The sequence below is a fragment of the Musca autumnalis genome, unplaced genomic scaffold, assembly GCF_047663935.1.
Source record: "Musca autumnalis isolate F117 unplaced genomic scaffold, ASM4766393v1 scaffold_2, whole genome shotgun sequence".
NCBI classification, from domain to species: Eukaryota; Metazoa; Arthropoda; class Insecta; order Diptera; family Muscidae; genus Musca; species Musca autumnalis.
In genome coordinates this window covers 235,674,205-235,692,675 of record NW_027411755.1, presented here as the reverse complement: position 1 = coordinate 235,692,675, position 18,471 = coordinate 235,674,205, and the positions used below count along the sequence as shown (strand labels likewise).

Below are 18,471 nucleotides of genomic sequence, written 5' to 3'. Positions count from 1 at the left end.
CGAAAGAATAATGAAATAAAGGCCTCGACACATAAGAAACATGGCATTCTTGCTGAAGTCATATCTGATGAAAGACATAAGACCAAGTTCGAAATAATAAAAAAATTTCAGAATCACATTTCAATTAGGTCGAACTTGGTCCTTAGTCATTTACCAGATATGCCTTAAGCAAGAATGCCATGCTTCTTATGTTTCGAGACTTAGTACTGGAAACCTAACAATGAGTATTTTTTGCAACAACTTTGGTAGTCCAAAAAATATTTTCTATTTTCTAAATAATATATAACAACAACTAAAAAATGTAAACTAATTAAGCTCGAAAGTTCCATCTCATTTTTCTTCAATCTCTTCGGTGTCATCCGATTGCTGTTCCATTGTCATTTCAAAGTTTGATGGTACTGGTACGGTAAATTTAACGGTAGGGTCATAGGAAAATGACACTGGTATAACACCACCAACAGCATCATCGTCGTTGTCTCCATCTTGAAGGCTTGGTTCTTCCGGTTCAATTATTTCCTCAATTTTGGGTTCGTCGTCAAATCGTACCTGGGAATCGATTTTTCTGTGACCAATTTCAACAGGAATTATATGCTCCTCTTCTAAAGTTGCCTCCTCTTCTAAAATTTCTTCCTCAACGGAATTTTCTTCCAGCGATTCATGTTCTTCAACAACACTGACTTTATATTCCTCTTCTTCCAGCTCCTCGATTCCATCATCAGATGATGTACGACAGTAGTTTGCGGTTTTGTCAAAATCCCAAACACTTGATATATCATGGGTACTGGGTATGGGATGGACAATGGTTGGTTTGTATCTGGGCTGTGGACTATCATATTGATCCATGGTCATAAGAAATTTGTCGGCTGATAGTTTATCTGTATCGCCTAACAGAAGTAGTTCTTCATTTTCCAATATTTTGGTAATATCATCCACGTTAGTTGGAGGTGATTCCCCAAGGGCTTTGATTTTACAATAATCCTGAGTGTCTGAACTTTCGCCATCTCCAGATACATCAGAGAAATATACTTCCTTAGTTTGTCCTGCACCCAAATCAAGGTAGGAGAATTTCAGTTCCGTACCCATCATGGACTGGTCTGTTTCAATTATGGGTCCTTTGAGTATGGCTCTTTCAAAAACTTCATCCAATATATCTTTGACATTTTCATCTACCATACGTTCAGTGGAAGTACGCCAACGTCTGCCAGGAACTGAGTGCCGTATTAGTTTCCTCAAAATTGCCCTGGCTTCTTTTTGGGCTCCGGTGCAAGAACAAAAATCAGAACAATCGCATTCCGAACAACAATCAGAGGAGCTGAGTTGAAGATCATTGTCAATGAGGCGGTCAACAAAATTTGTTGTTAAAGAGAAGGAAATATCATAGGCCTCCAGTTGCGCAAAGACTTGGGGCAGTAGAACTTCATTGATAACGTGGCGAACACAATCATCCCTTTCCAAACGATAAAGAATCTTATCAGCATCTGGTATGACAATATCTTTTAGGGCATGCCTAAGTTCATGGTAATTCATGGGAGTTTGTACATCCTGGAAGGAATGTAGCCATTCTGAAATTTCCTTATCAAGTTCCCTGGCTTGGGTAACAACATGACTTTCTGCTTGTTGTTCGGCATAATCATTCACATCTTCCTGCAGCAGGGAATGCAAATATTTCTCTGCTGTCTCAAAATTGGCTTGACCACATTCTTGATATAGCTTCTCATAGGTGTCACGCATAACATTCTCCTTTTGCCTGAGCCCTGCCTCGGCCGCCTCACGATGCCAACGTTCCTGCTTGGCAAGCATTGTATAAAAATGTAATTTCCTCTGTTCTTTAAGGCGACACATTTCCTCGGAAAGGAAACGCATTAGCCAGCCAATGGTATTGCCTTCATAGGCTTGGATCATGACTTCGAATTCTTCTTGACCCATTTCCCGCTGCAAATGTTCTCGTAGCTGTCGTTCGTGTTGTTTTTCTTCACGCACCTCTTGCAAGTAATCTTGATAATCTTGTTCTTCACGTAGCCGGCGAATATCGGAATCTTCGGTGGAACTTTCCTCAATGGGATATTCATAGGCAGCCACTTCATCGGTTATTGTGACTCTTGGACTGCGTAGGGAGGGGCTTTGCTGGGCATCTATAATGGTCTTGGGTTTCTCTTTAGCTTTGAGGCAAATGGGTGTGGTTTTGGGTTTGTTACTCGTTTCACGTAGGTTCTGAAAGAGGGAGTAGAGAAGAACCATAAATCAGATTGGATGAAAAAATTCTTTGTGAAGCAATTTAGTATGAGAGGACCTGAGAATTACTGTTATAGAGTAGAGAAGCTAATAGTTCCTCATGAGCTCATGGGTCATCTTCGGTGGAGTAGATGAGCCCATAGTTCATCTACTGTGGGGTAGATAAGCTCATAGGTCATCTACTGCGGAGTAGATGAGCCCATAGGCCATCTACAGTGCGGTAGATAAGCTCATAAGTCATCTACTGCATAGTAGTTGAGCCCATAGGCCATCTACTGTGGGGTAGATAAGCTCATAGGTCATCTACTGCATATTAGATGAGCTCATAGGTCATCTACTGCGGAGTAGTTGAGACCATAGGCCATCTACTGTGGAGTAGATGAGCCCATAGGCCACCTACTGCGGAGTATATAAGCCCGTAGGTCCCCTACTGCGGATTAGATGAGCCCATAGGCCACCTACTGTGGATTAGATGAGCCCATAGGTCATCTACTGTGGGTTAGATGAGCTCATAGGTCATCTACTGTGGAGTAGGTGAGCCCATAGGTCATCTACTGTGGAGTAGGTGAGCCCATAGGCCATCTACAGTGGAGTAGATGAGCCATAGTTTATCTACAGTGGTGTAGATGAGCCCATAGTTGTAAATGAACTCATAGGTCATCTGCTGGGAAGTAGATGAGCCAATAGGTCGTCGACTGTGGAGAAGTTGACCCCATAGGACATCTAATGTGGAATAGATGAGCCCATAGGTAATCTATTGTGGAGTAGATGTGTCCATATGTCATCTACTGCGTAGTAGATGAGCCCATAGGCTACCTACTGCGGAGTAGATGAGCCCATAGGTCACCTACTGCGGAGTAGATGAGCCCATAGGCCATCTTCTGTCGAGTAGTTGAGACCATAGGACATCTACTGTAGAATAGATGAGCCCATAGGTTATCTACTCAGGAGTAGATGAGTCCATTGGTCGTCTATTGTGGAATATATGATCCCATAGGGAATTTACTGTGGAGTATATGGGCCTATGGGTCATCTTTTGTAGTGTAGATGAAACCATAGGTCAACTTCTTCGGAGTAGATGAGTCCATAGGCAATCTGCTGCGGAGTAGGTGAGCCCATAGGTAGTCGACTGTGGAGAAGATAACCCCATAGGACATCTACTGTGGAATAGATGAGCCAATGGTCATCTACTCTGGAGTAGATGAGCCCATAGGTAATCTATTGTGGAGTGGATGAGCCCATAGGTCATCAACTGAGGAGTAGATGATCCCATAGGTTATCTACTGCGGAGTAGATGAGTTCATAGGTCATCTACTGAATAGTAGATAAGCTCATAGTTCATCTACTCCATAGTAGATGAGCTCATAGGTCATCTACTGTGGCGTAGATGAGCCTATATGTCATCTACTGTGGAGTAGATGAGTAAATAGGTCATCTACATTGGGGTAGATGAGCCCATAGGTCATCTACTGTGAGGTAGATAAGCTCATAGATCATCTACTGCATAGTAGAAGAGCTCATAGGTCATCTACTGCATAGTAGATGAGCTCATAGGTAATATAATTATAGGTGATCTACTGCATAGTAGATGAGCTCATAGGCCATCTACTGCATAGTAGATGAGCTGATATGTCATCTACTGCATAGTAGATGAGCTCATAGGTCATCTACTGCATAGTAGGTGAGCTCATAGGTCATCTACTGCATAGTAGATGAGCTCATAGGTCATCTACTGCATAGTAGATGAGCTCATAGGTCATCTATTGTGGTGTAAATGAGCCTATAGATCATCTATTGTGGGGTAGATGAGTCTATAGGTCATCTATTGTGGGGTAGATGAGCTCATAGGTCATCTACTGCGTAGTAGATGAGCTCATAGGTCATCTACTGCATAGTAGATGAGCTCATAGGTCATCTACTGCATAGTAGATGAGCTCATAGGTCATCTACTGCATAGTAGATGAGCTCATAGGTCATCTACTGCATAGTAGATGAACTCATAGGTCATCTACTGCATAGTAGATGAGCTCATAGGTCATCTACTGCATAGTAGATCATCAAATGATGAGTAGATGGGCCCATAGGTCATCTTCTCTGTTGTAGATGAGCCCGTAGGTCATCTACTGCGGAGTAGATGAGCCCATACACAATCTACTGCGGAGTAGATGAGCCCATAGTCCACCTACTGCGGAGTACATGAGCCCATAGGCCACCTACTTCGGAGTAGATGAGCCCATAGGCCACCTACTGCGGAGTAGATGACCCCATAGGCCATCCACTGCGGACTAGATGAGCCCATAGGCCACCTACTGAGGAGTAGAAGAGCCCATAGGTCACCTACTGCGGAGTAGATGAGCCCATAAGCCACCTACTGCGGAGTAGATAACCCCATAGGCCACCCACTGCGGACTAGATGAGCCCATAGACCATCTACTGCGGAGTAGATAAACAATAGACCACCCACTGGATGTAAAAGAGAACATAGGTCACCTACTGCGGATTAGATGAGACCATATGCCATCTGCTGGGGATTAGGTGAGCCCATAGGTCGTCGACTGTGGAGAAGATAACCTTATAGGACATCTACTGTGGAATAGATGAACCAATGGTCATCTAGTGTGGAGTCGATGAGTCCATAAGTCGTATATTGTGGAGTAGGTGATCACAAAGGTCACTTACTGTGGATTACATGAGCCAATATGTCATCTACTATGGAGAAAATATACCCATAGGTGGAGTAGATGAGTCTATACGTAATACTGTGGAGTATATTAGCCCATAGGTCATCTACTATGGAGTTGAAGAGCCCATTGGTCACCTACTGTGGATTAGGTAAGCCCTTAAGTCATATACTGTGGCGTAGGTGAACCCATAATTCATCTACTGTGGATTAGATGAGTCCATAGCTTAACTACTCTGGTGTAGATGAGTTTATAGAAACTAGGAATTATTTCGAAATTTCCATACTCACCCTCAAACTTTCGTACAGCTTCCGGAGATTATTTTCCGAACAGAAATTCTGCTCCACCTCCTGCACCAACTCCTTGGGCTTGGACCAAGAACGCAATTTGGCAAAAGGACATTTCAAGTGGCGGGGATCCATTCGAACTGCTTTTCGTTCCAAATCATCCATACGCATATCGAAGCCTTTGCGAGAAGCCACGAAATGCCTTCGACTTGGATCAATGCCATGGCGCATTTTGGGTGCATAGAACTCTGAAGTGGGATCCGCAAATCCTTGGCTAATATGTTCCTTACGCCAATGTCTCGGTTGCTTTTTATGTTGCATTTCCAGACGCCTCATGGCACGACTATATGCCACTTCATTTTTCCGCAAAGCCTCTTGACGTTCAGCTTCAATTCGTTCATAGCTTTGTTGGATACGCTCATAGGAAGCCGTACGCATTTGCCTTTCCCGCTGATCGAACATTCGTATTAGAATTTCCAGGCGTAACATTTGACACTCTTGTATATTTTCTTCCCTTTCAATCCAATGTTCCCATTCGAAGGCTTCCAGGATGTGGTCATGTTTGGGTATTTTAACTTGTTGTTGCCTAGCCTCGGCTAATTGTTTTCGAAAATTTTCCTTTAAAGCTTTGGCAAATGCCCATCGTTTGCGTGCCCTTTCCAATACCTCAACTTCATAGAGACAAGGTGGTCCGGTGCAAGGTAGAATAGTGGGTAACTTAAATAATTCCATGCTTTCCAGTTCATCCGGGTCATTGGATACTGCTGGCAAATATGGCAATGTTTGGGCAGATGATTCACTGTAAAGATAGTGTGAGTAAGATAAAGAAGAAGAAGAACAAGAGAAAGTTGGTTGGTTATTTTTGTAAAGGTAATTAAAATTTATGACTTTAACATTGTTCCCCCATTCCACGCCATCACACTTCCATTTTACTATCTTTCTCTGGTGATCTCCCCTGGGGAATTTAAGGACTTTTAATGGGTCTTTGTTTAGTTTTTATGATTTACAATCAGTTCATATTTTGTTTCCAGCATAACTTCCACTTGACTGAGTTTTACGCTTTGTTTGTTGACGTTTACGTTGTGGTTGTGTAGGGTTGTCGTGTAGATGGGTTCCTGTTGTTTGCCATAGTGGCTGACTGTTGCTGCTGAACTCCACCAGCCAAAGTCAACGTCAACTACAGGGAGCAACCATCTTCAACGTCAGTTGTGGGATCAATGGGAGCATCAGTCATTTTAAATTGTAAAGAATATTTGTATGCGTATGAGCCTCAATGTGTATGTATGTGTGTGTGCAAAATCTTGTTGCTCGTATTTGTAGCGTCGTCCTTTTTTGTATCTGGGTAATTATGGAGCTTCATTAAACATTATCTTTTAGTTTAATGGCCATTCGCCATTCACAAAGAGATTGAAGATAATGTCGAGCGATGCGAGCAATGATGCTGAAGGTTGGCTGATGCCAATGGTGGTGGTGGTGGTGTGTGGCACAAACAGCTGGAGCAAGAGTTGACGGGCGCTTAACTCTTGTAGTAAATCATTACAAGTGAAACGTGTGTAGTTTTTGTTTCTATCTGCCAGTTTTTCAGGGGTAACTTTCGAATTCAATTAAAGAATTCTCAACGGATGAATGCTTTCATATACAAAAGAATGCCATTAAGAAAGATAGGCCATAAAGGGGTGGGTGATTGAAGTAAGTATTAACAGGAAGGCAGGGTAATAGGCATACATATTAAAGAAGAGTTTTTAATGTTTATCTAATAACTTTAGTTATTTGCCTTGGAAACTCTGGGCAAAATTTGTTTTGAGCGATGAGGAGTAGTACAAAAGGATAATGGCAATTATCTTTAATGGGAACGGAAAGTAGACGGATTGGATATTTTTGAGGTCTTTACTTGCAATTAAAGAAGGAAAGAAAAAAGCTCTATATGTAAAAAGAATAAAAAAATCGATAATAAATTAACAATAAATAAATAAAAATAAATAACTCCGGCTAGGTGCTTCATACATTCTAGCCAGTCCCAAGCCCGAATAAGGGAGGAGTAAAAGTCGATCAATCCCAAATAGATTCAGGAGATTGAGTGTCTTGGGAAGTAGGAGGTTTACGTACATCTGCCCTCTGAAAGATCGACTTCATACATGGTTTCTCGCCATCAACCCAAGTAGGTTGGCTTTGGGTTGATAACCCAATCTCGTAAAAAACACTCTATCAATGAAACGCAAACAAATGAAATTAGATAATGATTGGAACATGGAACGTGCCTACTCTTTCCGAAACATCCAGATTAAACCAAGTACGGAATGAGATGTCAAATTACAACATTGACATCCTAGGCCTCAGCGAGGTGAGATGGTTGAAGAGCGACGTCACAAATATGGTCTCGGGTCACAAATTCCTGCACTCGGGTTATAATAATCTTCGAATTAACGGTGTGGGACTACTTATATCTCCAAATGCCAAAAAAGGTCTCATTCATTATAAGGCGATCTCTGAACGCCCGATTTCTGCCCGGTTTCGAACATAATTCAGAAACATCACTGTCCTACAGGTCTATGCTTCCACCAACCCTGATGATGATGAAAGCAAACGAATATTTTACGACCACCCTGAGAACATTTTATCGTCTATACCTGGAGGTGACATAAAAATTCTTATTGGCGACTTCAACGCGAAAGTTGGTAATAACAATTTCAACCTCAAAATGTAATGGACAATCACGGTCTTGGACCATCCAGAAACGACAATGGAGACAGGCTAATAGACCTATGTGCCAGGCACCGCCTATTCATCCGCGGAATCAAGTTCCCACATAAAGATATACACAAATACACATGGGTGTCCCCTGACAATCGCACACGCAACCAGATCGACTACATATGTAATGGTGAGCAAACTTTTTCTTGGTTGTTTGCTGGACGTGAAAACAGGCTGTGGTTCTGATATTGATAGCGATCACCACCTTTTTGTAGGCAGTTTTAAACTACGTCCCGCCGCCGTCCACACCAACAAGAAAAAAAGCCAGATTCAACATAAAGAAACTACAAAATCTAAAAATAGCTGTGCAATACAAAAATGCAGTAGCACAATACTTAGATTCCCCTACCAGAGAGCACACTTGGTCAGATATACAAGATGCGTGCTGCCAAAGTGCGAAACATATACTTGGCACCCATAATCGCATCCACAAGCCATGGTTATCTGACGAAACCCTCCGAGAAATCGCGAACCGCAGAAGGCTTCAAAACAAGATCAACCGAAGTAAATCTGCTACTGATAAAATAAAAGCACGAACCTTATACCGCCAGTCGGCCGCCAAAGTTACATATATGGCAAGGAGAGATAGAGAAGCTTATTATAGTAGCATCGCAGAATCAGCAGAAATCGCATCATCAATGGGTAATATAAGAGATGTACACGCTACTGCATTTCCCCTGCCTTAGATAATATACTAAGGAAAGATCAAGCAGGCTTCAGACCGGGCAGATTTTGTACTAACCACATCAACACAGTACGCATAATCATGGAGCAGTCTATCGAATTTAACAGCAGCTTATACCTTCTTTTTGCGGACGTTGTGTGAGCTTTCGAGCAGACCAGCACTGAGCTCCAAGGGAGTCCCAGATAAAATTATAAGCCTCATTCGCGAATTATATACAGATGCGTTTTAAAGGCGAAGAAAGCCCGCCTTCGATCTACATTCAGAGGTGAAGCAAGGATGTGTCCTTTCGCCCACACTGTTTCTCCTACTACTGGATTGTGTACACCAACAAACCAACACCGAGGCTCCACTGGAAATACATTGGTCAGTAAAGGACTTTCTTCATGGCGTCGACTACGCTGACGACATCTGCCATTTTGCACATCGCTTCTCCCATGTCCCACAAAAGTTAGAGCGACTGTCAGCTATTGAGAATTATGATGGCCTGAAGACAAATGCGAAGAAAACCTAACTAATGCAGATCAGTTCTAATATCACAGCTCAGTTATCGTTTTCGTAATATTTTGTCAAAACTTAGTTTACGTTCGAAGATCGGTTATATCTGTCCACGCCTTCCGGTACCTGCCCCACAAAAACTCGAAAATATTCGGAAAATTTGTAACTCGTGAAGGGAGTAACCAATTTGGTCCATACTTTGCACATTGTGAAATTTCTACCAGACTTAGATGTGCTTCCAATATGGACTAAATCAGTCCACCCCTTCGGGTGCCTCCCACACAAAAGTTCCGAAAAGTTTAATTTAGGACCTACTCTCGAATCGCTTTGATTTTTGTTGTAACAACATGTATTCACTGCCCCCTATACGACGGGACATGGTGACACCGTGGTGCAATGGTATGCACACCGCCTTGCACGTAGAAGGTCGTGGGTTCCATTCCCCGGCCAGGCAACATCAAAACACTTTTCAACGGTGGCAAAAACCCCTCAGTAATGTTGGCGACATTTCCTGAGTATTTCAGCCATGTAAAACTTCTCTATAAAGTGGTGTCGTAAGACACGCCGTTCGGACTCGGCGATGAACAGTAGGTCCCATACCATTGAGCTAATATGAATCGGGGTGCACTCATTGATATGAGAGAAGTCTCCCCTGTCCCGTCAGGGATGTTTGTGGAACAATTATTATTATACGACGGGACAAGTTTCATCAGGGGTAAGTTCATACTTCCTGAGAAAGTAGCCTGAAAGTAGCAAAAACCCCTCTTACACCGTGTGTAGTAGTTGGAGCCCAAGATAACTCTAGAACGGATTTGCCGATTTGATTGAAAATTCGGCCTTCGTAATATTTTGTCCAAACTTACTCCTTACTCCTTCCGGTACCTCTCCCACAAAAATTCAAAAATGTTCACTTTAAGACGTTTGTTCTATAGGTCGAACTAAGAAAAGATCTCCATTTCTCTCTCTCTATTGCTTCTCTTTCTGGAACACCGCGCCAGCCAATTCTGCGTGCACCGCCAAGCGGCTCATATTTATACGCCTTTTTTGCGGGTTCATCATCGCTCATTCTTATGATATGGCCTAGCCAACGCAATCGTTGCATCTCAATACGTTTAACTATATTGATAGCAGATACAGCTCGTGATTCATGCGACGTCGATATTCACCGTCAACGCAGATTGGTCCGTAGACCTTTCGAAGAATTTTTCTCTCAAACACACCAAGCACTGCCTTATCTGCCAGGCTTCGAAACCATACATCAGCACCGGTAGTATCAGTGTTTTGTATAGCGGTTTTTTTTTGTTTGACGAGATGTGGTTTTGTTTTTAAACTGCTTACTTAAGCCAAAGTAGCATCTGTTAGCCAATACAATTCTTCTTTTTATTTCATAACTGATGTCGTTAGTTGTGTTTACGGCGGTGCCGAGGTAGACGAAGTCTGTTACTAACTCAAAATTATAGGAACCAACGTCAACAGTGGGTCCGATCTCAACGGACGCATTGCGCGTCGACACCATCAGCTTGGTCTTCTCGCCGTTTACCGCCAGACCCACTTTAGCAGATTCTCCTTAGAACTTCATAAATGTATCGGTTACATCTTTTACTGATCGTCCCATGATGTCTATATCATCAGCATAAGCAAGTAACATGTGGCTATTGGTGTAGATTGTGCCACTTCTTTTAACGTTTGCCCCTCGTATAACCTTTTCTAGTAGACTGTTGAAAAGATCACACGAAAAGCTGTCTCCTTGCCTGAAACCTCTTTTGGTACAAAACCCTTTGGAGAGGTTCGACACTCCTGGTCATACCATGAATTCCTTGGTGGAGGTCTCTGGTATCCAAGTATTGATTTTGCGGCTGTTTGCATGGAGTGGACAATACTTTGCGCTGATATGTTATCGGGATGAGGAGTGCTTTGATGAAGCAATTGTCTAGTTGAGTGAAATATGCTGTGGCTATCTGTTGTGATGGCTGCTTACCGATGTCTAACTTTCGTCTTGTGTCTGTTCGTACTTTGTTTGCTACGTTTAACCGGGTGCGTACCTTTGCTGCAACTAGATAGTGGTCCTAGTCTATATTTGCTCCTCGGAACGAGCGCACATCCAGCACGCTAGATGAGTGTCTTCCATCTTTCACAACGTGATCAATTTGATTTCTTGTTTTCTGATCTGGAGACAGACAGGTGCCCTTATGGATGTCGAAATATTTAAATATGGTGCTGCTAACTACCATGTTTTTACCGCTGCGAAGTGGAGACTGAATTTTCCGACTGTTGGGCGAAAGATATTTTCCTTTTTAAAATCGCCTAGAATAATTTTAGGACAACGGCCATATGTTTCTTCTAAGCGCTCATAAAATATATCTATGGTCTGTTCGTCCTTGTCTTCAGTGGGAGCATGAGCGCAAATAAAGCTGATGTTGAAGAATTTCGCTTTTATTCGAATTGTAGCAAGTCTTTCATTCACGGGTGTGAGGCTAGAAACCAGGTGTTTTAACCTCCAATCAACTACAAATCCGCAACCAAACTCATGCTTTATGTCATGGCAGCTATAAAACAGTGCGTCACATTTAGGTGTTGTTGTGACGCCTTTCCCATTCCATCGTATTTCCTATATGGCAGTAATGTCGGCCTTGTACTTTTAAAGTACATCTGCGAATGCTTTTACTGCACCTTCTCTATAAAGTGTGCGAACATTTCAGGTGCAGATTCGCAGATCATGGTCCTTAAAACGTTTGCGGGGGCCATCAACCTTAGAGGGATTTGTTTTTCTTTTCTTTTGTTTTTTTCATAGTAGGCTGCTTTTTCTAGGGGAGGGTTACTAACCCGACGCCCAAACCCAAGTTTTTAACGATCTTATGGGTGAACGTGCGGCACATGTTAGCTCACTGCCTTTAACGGGTGTTAAAGGCAGCTACCCCAGGTGACTCCATGGGGAGGTCAGTGTCCACTTGAGATGAGAGAGGGACCAAGATAAATCCTGGACTTTGCCGTGTTAAAACCGTTCAGGACCGTTGCTTGGTATCTTCCATCACCTACGTCACCCAATTTAGTGTTTAAAATTTATAATTTAGAATTCAATGTCTTTCAAATCTGTTCCTGGGGATCCATTTGCTTTATGTGTTGTGGATATTAAAATCCTCTAAGTTTTTTTTTTTTCATTTTAATATTTCAACAAATCCTTCTTGTCTTTTCAAACTTTAATATCCCTTCAAAAAGTAAGCAAAACTTTTGAAATTGTTTCGAACATAGACACACTTCACTTAACTCATTCTTGTGCCACCTTCCAATGTCTTGAAAGGAAAACAAATATAAAGAAGAATAATGGAAATGCTTAGGGCATTCCAGTCTGCCAGCCAGTCATCATCAGCGCCATCATCATCTTATCTGCCATCAACAGTAGCTGTAGTTAAATAATAATAAAACACAAACAACAGCAGAAAGAAAAGTGTGTTCATATTTGTTAAAAACATTAGCTGATTTTCTATCATAAATCATTGTTTACCACCACCCCATTAAGAAATGTAGACAGGGAGGGGAAATTGCAAACCACACTCCTGGTTTCATTTACAATTTGGGCAATTTTATCTGTATTTAAGGATTTTTGTTTAGTGCTATTGGAATGTTGAGGTTTATTTATGTTTAACCCTTAAAAGATTTCAGTAGTACTTAAGGGGTCCTTATTTGGTCCGAGTAAAACCAGCCCATAAAATACTTCAAAGAATAGATATTTTACTAAAAAATTTGGATGCTTTTTTATCAATGGTAAACAAATAGAATCGGGAGCATTCTGCCTACATCCCTTGTGACTCAATAACAAGTCCCAGGGCAACTCCAGCGACACACGATGGGTTAATGGTTTCATTTCCAATTTTTGTTGTTCAATTTCCCAAAACGAAACCATGAATAATGAACTTACCGATACAAGGACTGTGTGCCACGTGTCCTACGGTTGGGGGGAAGCGCCTTTGTTTGTAGTTTCTTTAAATGGCATTGCAGATGACATTTCTTAATTTCCTCCTTCGATTTCATCATTGACAGACTGATAACATTGACCTTAGGGTTTGGTTCAAAGTATTTCATTCCAGGTGCTTTGATTTTACATTGACTGGGAGATATTGAAAGCAATTTATCGAGTTCCTGTTGGCCACGAGTTGCACCTACACATTGACAAAAAAAAAAAAAAAAACATAAAAATAGTAATTATGATAATAAAAAGAGCGGATATCTTAAGGAATATATTTTGACTGAATATAAAGACAATGAAAGTGGATTTTTCAAAGAATATTTTTACCATTATTATTTTATTTTTTCATGGCCTCTCCGACCAAAGAGCCACCATCCGGCCAAGAAACGTGGATTTTTTAAAGAATATTTTTGAGCCACCATCCGGCCAAGAAACGTGGATTTTTTAAAGAATATTTTTGAGCCACCATCCGGCCAAGAAACGTGGATTTTTTAAAGAATATTTTTGAGCCACCATCCGGCCATGAAACGTGGATTTTTTAAAGAATATTTTTGAGCCACCATCCGGCCATGAAACGTGGATTTTTTAAAGAATATTTTTGAGCCACCATCCGGCCATGAAACGTGGATTTTTTAAAGAATATTTTTGAGCCACCATCCGGCCAAGAAACGTGGATTTTTTAAAGAATATTTTTGAGCCACCATCCGGCCAAGAAACGTGGATTTTTTAAAGAATATTTTTGAGCCACCATCCGGCCAAGAAACGTGGATTTTTTAAAGAATATTTTTGAGCCACCATCCGGCCAAGAAACGTGGATTTTTTAAAGAATATTTTTGAGCCACCATCCGGCCAAGAAACGTGGATTTTTTAAAGAATATTTTTGAGCCACCATCCGGCCAAGAAACGTGGATTTTTTAAAGAATATTTTTGAGCCACCATCCGGCCATGAAACGTGGATTTTTTAAAGAATATTTTTGAGCCACCATCCGGCCAAGAAACGTGGATTTTTTAAAGAATATTTTTGAGCCACCATCCGGCCAAGAAACGTGGATTTTTTAAAGAATATTTTGGAGCCACCATCCGGCCAAGAAACGTGGATTTTTTAAAGAATATTTTTGAGCCACCATCCGGCCAAGAAACGTGGATTTTTTAAAGAATATTTTTGAGCCACCATCCGGTTAAGAAACGTGGATTTTTTAAAAAATATTTTTGAGGCACCATCCGGCCAAGAAACGTGGATTTTTTAAAGAATATTTTTGAGCCACCATCCGGTTAAGAAACGTGGATTTTTTAAAGAATATTTTTGAGCCACCATCCGGCCAAGAAACGTGGATTTTTTAAAGAATATTTTTGAGCCACCATCCGGCCAAGAAACGTGGATTTTTTAAAGAATATTTTTGAGCCACCATCCGGCCAAGAAACGTGGATTTTTTAAAGAATATTTTTGAGCCACCATCCGGCCAAGAAACGTGGATTTTTTAAAGAATATTTTTGAGCCACCATCCGCCCAAGAAACGTGGATTTTTTAAAGAATATTTTTGAGCCACCATCCGGCCAAGAAACGTGGATTTTTTAAAGAATATTTTTGAGCCACCATCCGCCCAAGAAACGTGGATTTTTTAAAGAATATTTTTGAGCCACCATCCGCCCAAGAAACGTGGATTTTTTAAAGAATATTTTTGAGCCACCATCCGGCCAAGAAACGTGGATTTTTTAAAGAATATTTTTGAGCCACCATCCGCCGAAGAAACGTGGATTTTTTAAAGAATATTTTTGAGCCACCATCCGCCCAAGAAACGTGGATTTTTTAAAGAATATTTTTGAGCCACCATCCGGCCAAGAAACGTGGATTTTTTAAAGAATATTTTTGAGCCACCATCCGCCGAAGAAACGTGGATTTTTTAAAGAATATTTTTGAGCCACCATCCGCCCAAGAAACGTGGATTTTTTAAAGAATATTTTTGAGCCACCATCCGGCCAAGAAACGTGGATTTTTTAAAGAATATTTTTGAGCCACCATCCGGCCAAGAAACGTGGATTTTTTAAAGAATATTTTTGAGCCACCATCCGGCCAAGAAACGTGGATTTTTTAAAGAATATTTTTGAGCCACCATCCGGCCAAGAAACGTGGATTTTTTAAAGAATATTTTTGAGCCACCATCCGGTCAAGAAACGTGGATTTTTTAAAGAATATTTTTGAGCCACCATCCGACCAAGAAACGTGGATTTTTTTAAAGAATATTTTTGAGCCACCATCCGCCCAAGAAACGTGGATTTTTTAAAGAATATTTTTGAGCCACCATCCGCCGAAGAAACGTGGATTTTTTAAAGAATATTTTTGAGCCACCATCCGCCCAAGAAACGTGGATTTTTTAAAGAATATTTTTGAGCCACCATCCGCCCAAGAAACGTGGATTTTTTAAAGAATATTTTTGAGCCACCATCCGGCCAAGAAACGTGGATTTTTTAAAGAATATTTTGGAGCCACCATCCGGCCAAGAAACGTGGATTTTTTAAAGAATATTTTTGAGCCACCATCCGGCCAAGAAACGTGGATTTTTTAAAGAATATTTTTGAGCCACCATCCGGCCAAGAAACGTGGATTTTTTAAAGAATATTTTTGAGCCACCATCCGGCCAAGAAACGTGGATTTTTTAAAGAATATTTTTGAGCCACCATCCGGCCAAGAAACGTGGATTTTTTAAAGAATATTTTTGAGCCACCATCCGGTCAAGAAACGTGGATTTTTTAAAGAATATTTTTGAGCCACCATCCGACCAAGAAACGTGGATTTTTTTAAAGAATATTTTTGAGCCACCATCCGCCCAAGAAACGTGGATTTTTTAAAGAATATTTTTGAGCCACCATCCGCCCAAGAAACGTGGATTTTTTAAAGAATATTTTTGAGCCACCATCCGGCCAAGAAACGTGGATTTTTTAAAGAATATTTTTGAGCCACCATCCGCCCAAGAAACGTGGATTTTTTAAAGAATATTTTTGAGCCACCATCCGGTTAAGAAACGTGGATTTTTTAAAAAATATTTTTGAGGCACCATCCGGCCAAGAAACGTGGATTTTTTAAAGAATATTTTTGAGCCACCATCCGGTTAAGAAACGTGGATTTTTTAAAAAATATTTTTGAGGCACCATCCGGCCAAGAAACGTGGATTTTTTAAAGAATATTTTTGAGCCACCATCCGGTTAAGAAACGTGGATTTTTTAAAAAATATTTTTGAGGCACCATCCGGCCAAGAAACGTGGATTTTTTAAAGAATATTTTATTAATATTTTTGTGACCGACTGTCTGCATATGTGCATTTGTATTCAATGTTCTTACCTCCTGACAATCTTCCTGTTGTATTATAACCTCCGCAACTGTCTTGACTGTGGACACTGCCATTATCATCACGATTCTTATCATTCATCCACATTACATTTATTTGCTGGCCATTCCCCTGACCACCATTAAGATAAGGCAAATTGTTGGTATTCGAAGACGAAACGGACATATTTTCATAGTTGATTACGATTTTATTTTTCGAATTCTTGTTATGATGATGGTCAGATGATGCTGTTGTTGTTGTTGGAAATCTTGTAGAATTCCTACCATTACCATTTGGCATTCTTGTCGACATTTCATATAGGCTATCAGGCATGTAATTTGCATTCAAATTGTTTGACCCTTTGCCGGGCTTTACTGGGATTTCCTTAATTGGCATGTTTTTTTTGCAATGTTGAGAAGATTGGCTGGCTAAAGATATTCTCAATTTGTTTACTCTGTGCTTTGAATATTTTTGTGCAGAAGATTCCTTCAGCAAGGCTTTTCCGTTTCTTTCTTTTTTATGTTATTGCAAAAAATTGTGAATAAGGGTAAGGCGGGTGGCTGAGATTGGTTTCCGTTTACTGTTTTCTTAGTTCAGTTTCCAATGACCTTAATTTAGTTCTTTAAGCCTTGCCAAATTAAAAGCATAAATGTCCTTCCAAATCCAAAACTAAATGACTATGTGAAGAGAAAAAAACACAGAATAATAAAATATTTAAACTTAAATTTGCTTTAATGACATTTTTACCATTTTCTATGTTTGTTTTGTCATTCCATATCACCTGTTTCTTTGCTTTACAACACTGTTGCCATCTTTTAGATTGTCCTTCATAAATTTATTTATTTTTGGAATTTTGTTGCAGGTTTGGTGGTAATGTCCGCTCAATACGAAGCTGTTTACAAGTCAATTTTAATTAGCCGCATACCAGCAATGTGGGCTGCAAAATCCTATCCAAGTTTAAAACCTTTGGGTGCCTATATCACAGACTTTCTGCGACGTTTATCATTTTTACAGGTAAGTGGTAAAGTGCAGGGAAGAATATGTAAATCAATTTTCCAGGTTACTTGGCAACATTTGTTGTTTATTTAGGTGGGTCGATTGGGAGGCCATGATGTTTTATTGTAGGTTCATTATTATCCTAACCTTACTTTCGTCCTATGTAAATGTGTCTGCTTTACAAGGAGGGAGAAAGGCAGCTAGCGCCATGTACATACATAATTCGTATTAAATGTAAACAAACTGTTAATTAATATTGAATGACTTGTTTTCCTCCGCAAAAGATTAATCACTGCAGCTGGCGGTGATAATAGCAGCAGGAAGGAGAGATTAACAAGGGAGCCGGTTGAGTCTTAAATTATAGGAAAATATATCATCTGTATATGCGGATAGTGGATGATATTAGATGTCATAACATAATGTGGACTAATGTTTTAGGAGCTACAAGGCCCATAAAGGATAAAACTAGTTTTGGACCTTGGTCATGCAAATATTTTTTTTTTGATCAAATATTCTGCTATGATTTGCAAGGCGACTAAACTGCATTGCTTAGAGATTATTTTTCAAAGATTTGCAGAGTTATCGACATGAAATTTTAAGGAATATTTTACTAATTACTTGCAGAGCCACCAGCATAAAATATTTGTTGAGGTTTTTTTTCAAGGACTTGCAGAGCCAGTTGGTTTAGGATAAATTTTCAAGGACGGAAGAAACATAAGCTGCTATTTATCAGTCAGCTGCGCCGGCAGAGATATACTCTCAGACCCTTCGGGGGTTATAAACGTGAACTTTTTAAAAAGTATTTCCTCAAAGTCTAAGAAGCGTGGATTTTCAAAAAAAATCAAAAAAAAAAAAAAATATTTTTTATACCAATATTCGGGAATGTGGATTTATTAATGAATATATTCGTAATATTTTGCCAATACTCGAAGAATGACCATATCGGTTCACTCCTTCGGGTATACCCATCACTAAAGTTGGAAAACTTTCTGTAAAATGGTATGAACGATAAATCTCGAAGTGAGCAATCGATTTGGTCCAAATTTTGCACATCACA

The 18,471-nt window shown here is 40.3% G+C and overlaps 2 protein-coding genes across 3 annotated transcripts in view; one reads left to right on the top strand and one right to left on the bottom strand.

Annotated features, from left to right (window-relative positions):
• Positions 1-18,471, top strand: part of Dhc36C (Dynein heavy chain at 36C) — a 179,390-nt gene that overhangs the window by 146,089 nt on the left and 14,830 nt on the right. Inside the window, exon 27 of the mRNA XM_073971035.1 lies at positions 17,281-17,432. Coding sequence (XP_073827136.1) covers positions 17,281-17,432 — 152 coding nt within the window. The remainder of the gene's footprint in view (positions 1-17,280; positions 17,433-18,471) is intronic.
• On the bottom strand, positions 242-17,415 carry LOC141395352 (uncharacterized). 2 transcript variants are annotated; one of them, XM_073971037.1, is made up of 5 exons: positions 17,166-17,415; positions 16,433-17,087; positions 13,048-13,288; positions 5,204-5,999; positions 242-2,211 (listed from the first exon to the last, which is right to left on the bottom strand). In XM_073971037.1, exons 2-5 carry the CDS (start codon positions 16,812-16,814, stop codon positions 331-333), a joined length of 3,300 nt encoding a protein of 1,099 aa, XP_073827138.1. In that variant the 5' UTR covers positions 16,815-17,087; positions 17,166-17,415; the 3' UTR covers positions 242-330. The 2 variants fall into 2 exon arrangements, with proteins under 2 accessions (XP_073827138.1, XP_073827137.1); XM_073971036.1 differs by having other exon boundaries at positions 16,433-17,095; positions 17,166-17,350.

What these genes read in the sequence shown, in the direction of transcription:
- LOC141395352 (XM_073971037.1), bottom strand. Translation starts at nt 16,814, where the DNA reads ATGCCAATTAAGGAAATCCCAGTAAAGCCCGGCAAAGGGTCAAACAAT. An exon ending in GGCACACAGTCCTTGTATCG is followed by an intron (nt 6,000 to 13,047) that starts GTAAGTTCATTA and finishes CTATCTTTACAG; the next exon opens with TGAATCATCTGCCCAAACAT. An exon ending in AGCTGTACGAAAGTTTGAGG is followed by an intron (nt 2,212 to 5,203) that starts GTGAGTATGGAA and finishes TCCCTCTTTCAG; the next exon opens with AACCTACGTGAAACGAGTAA.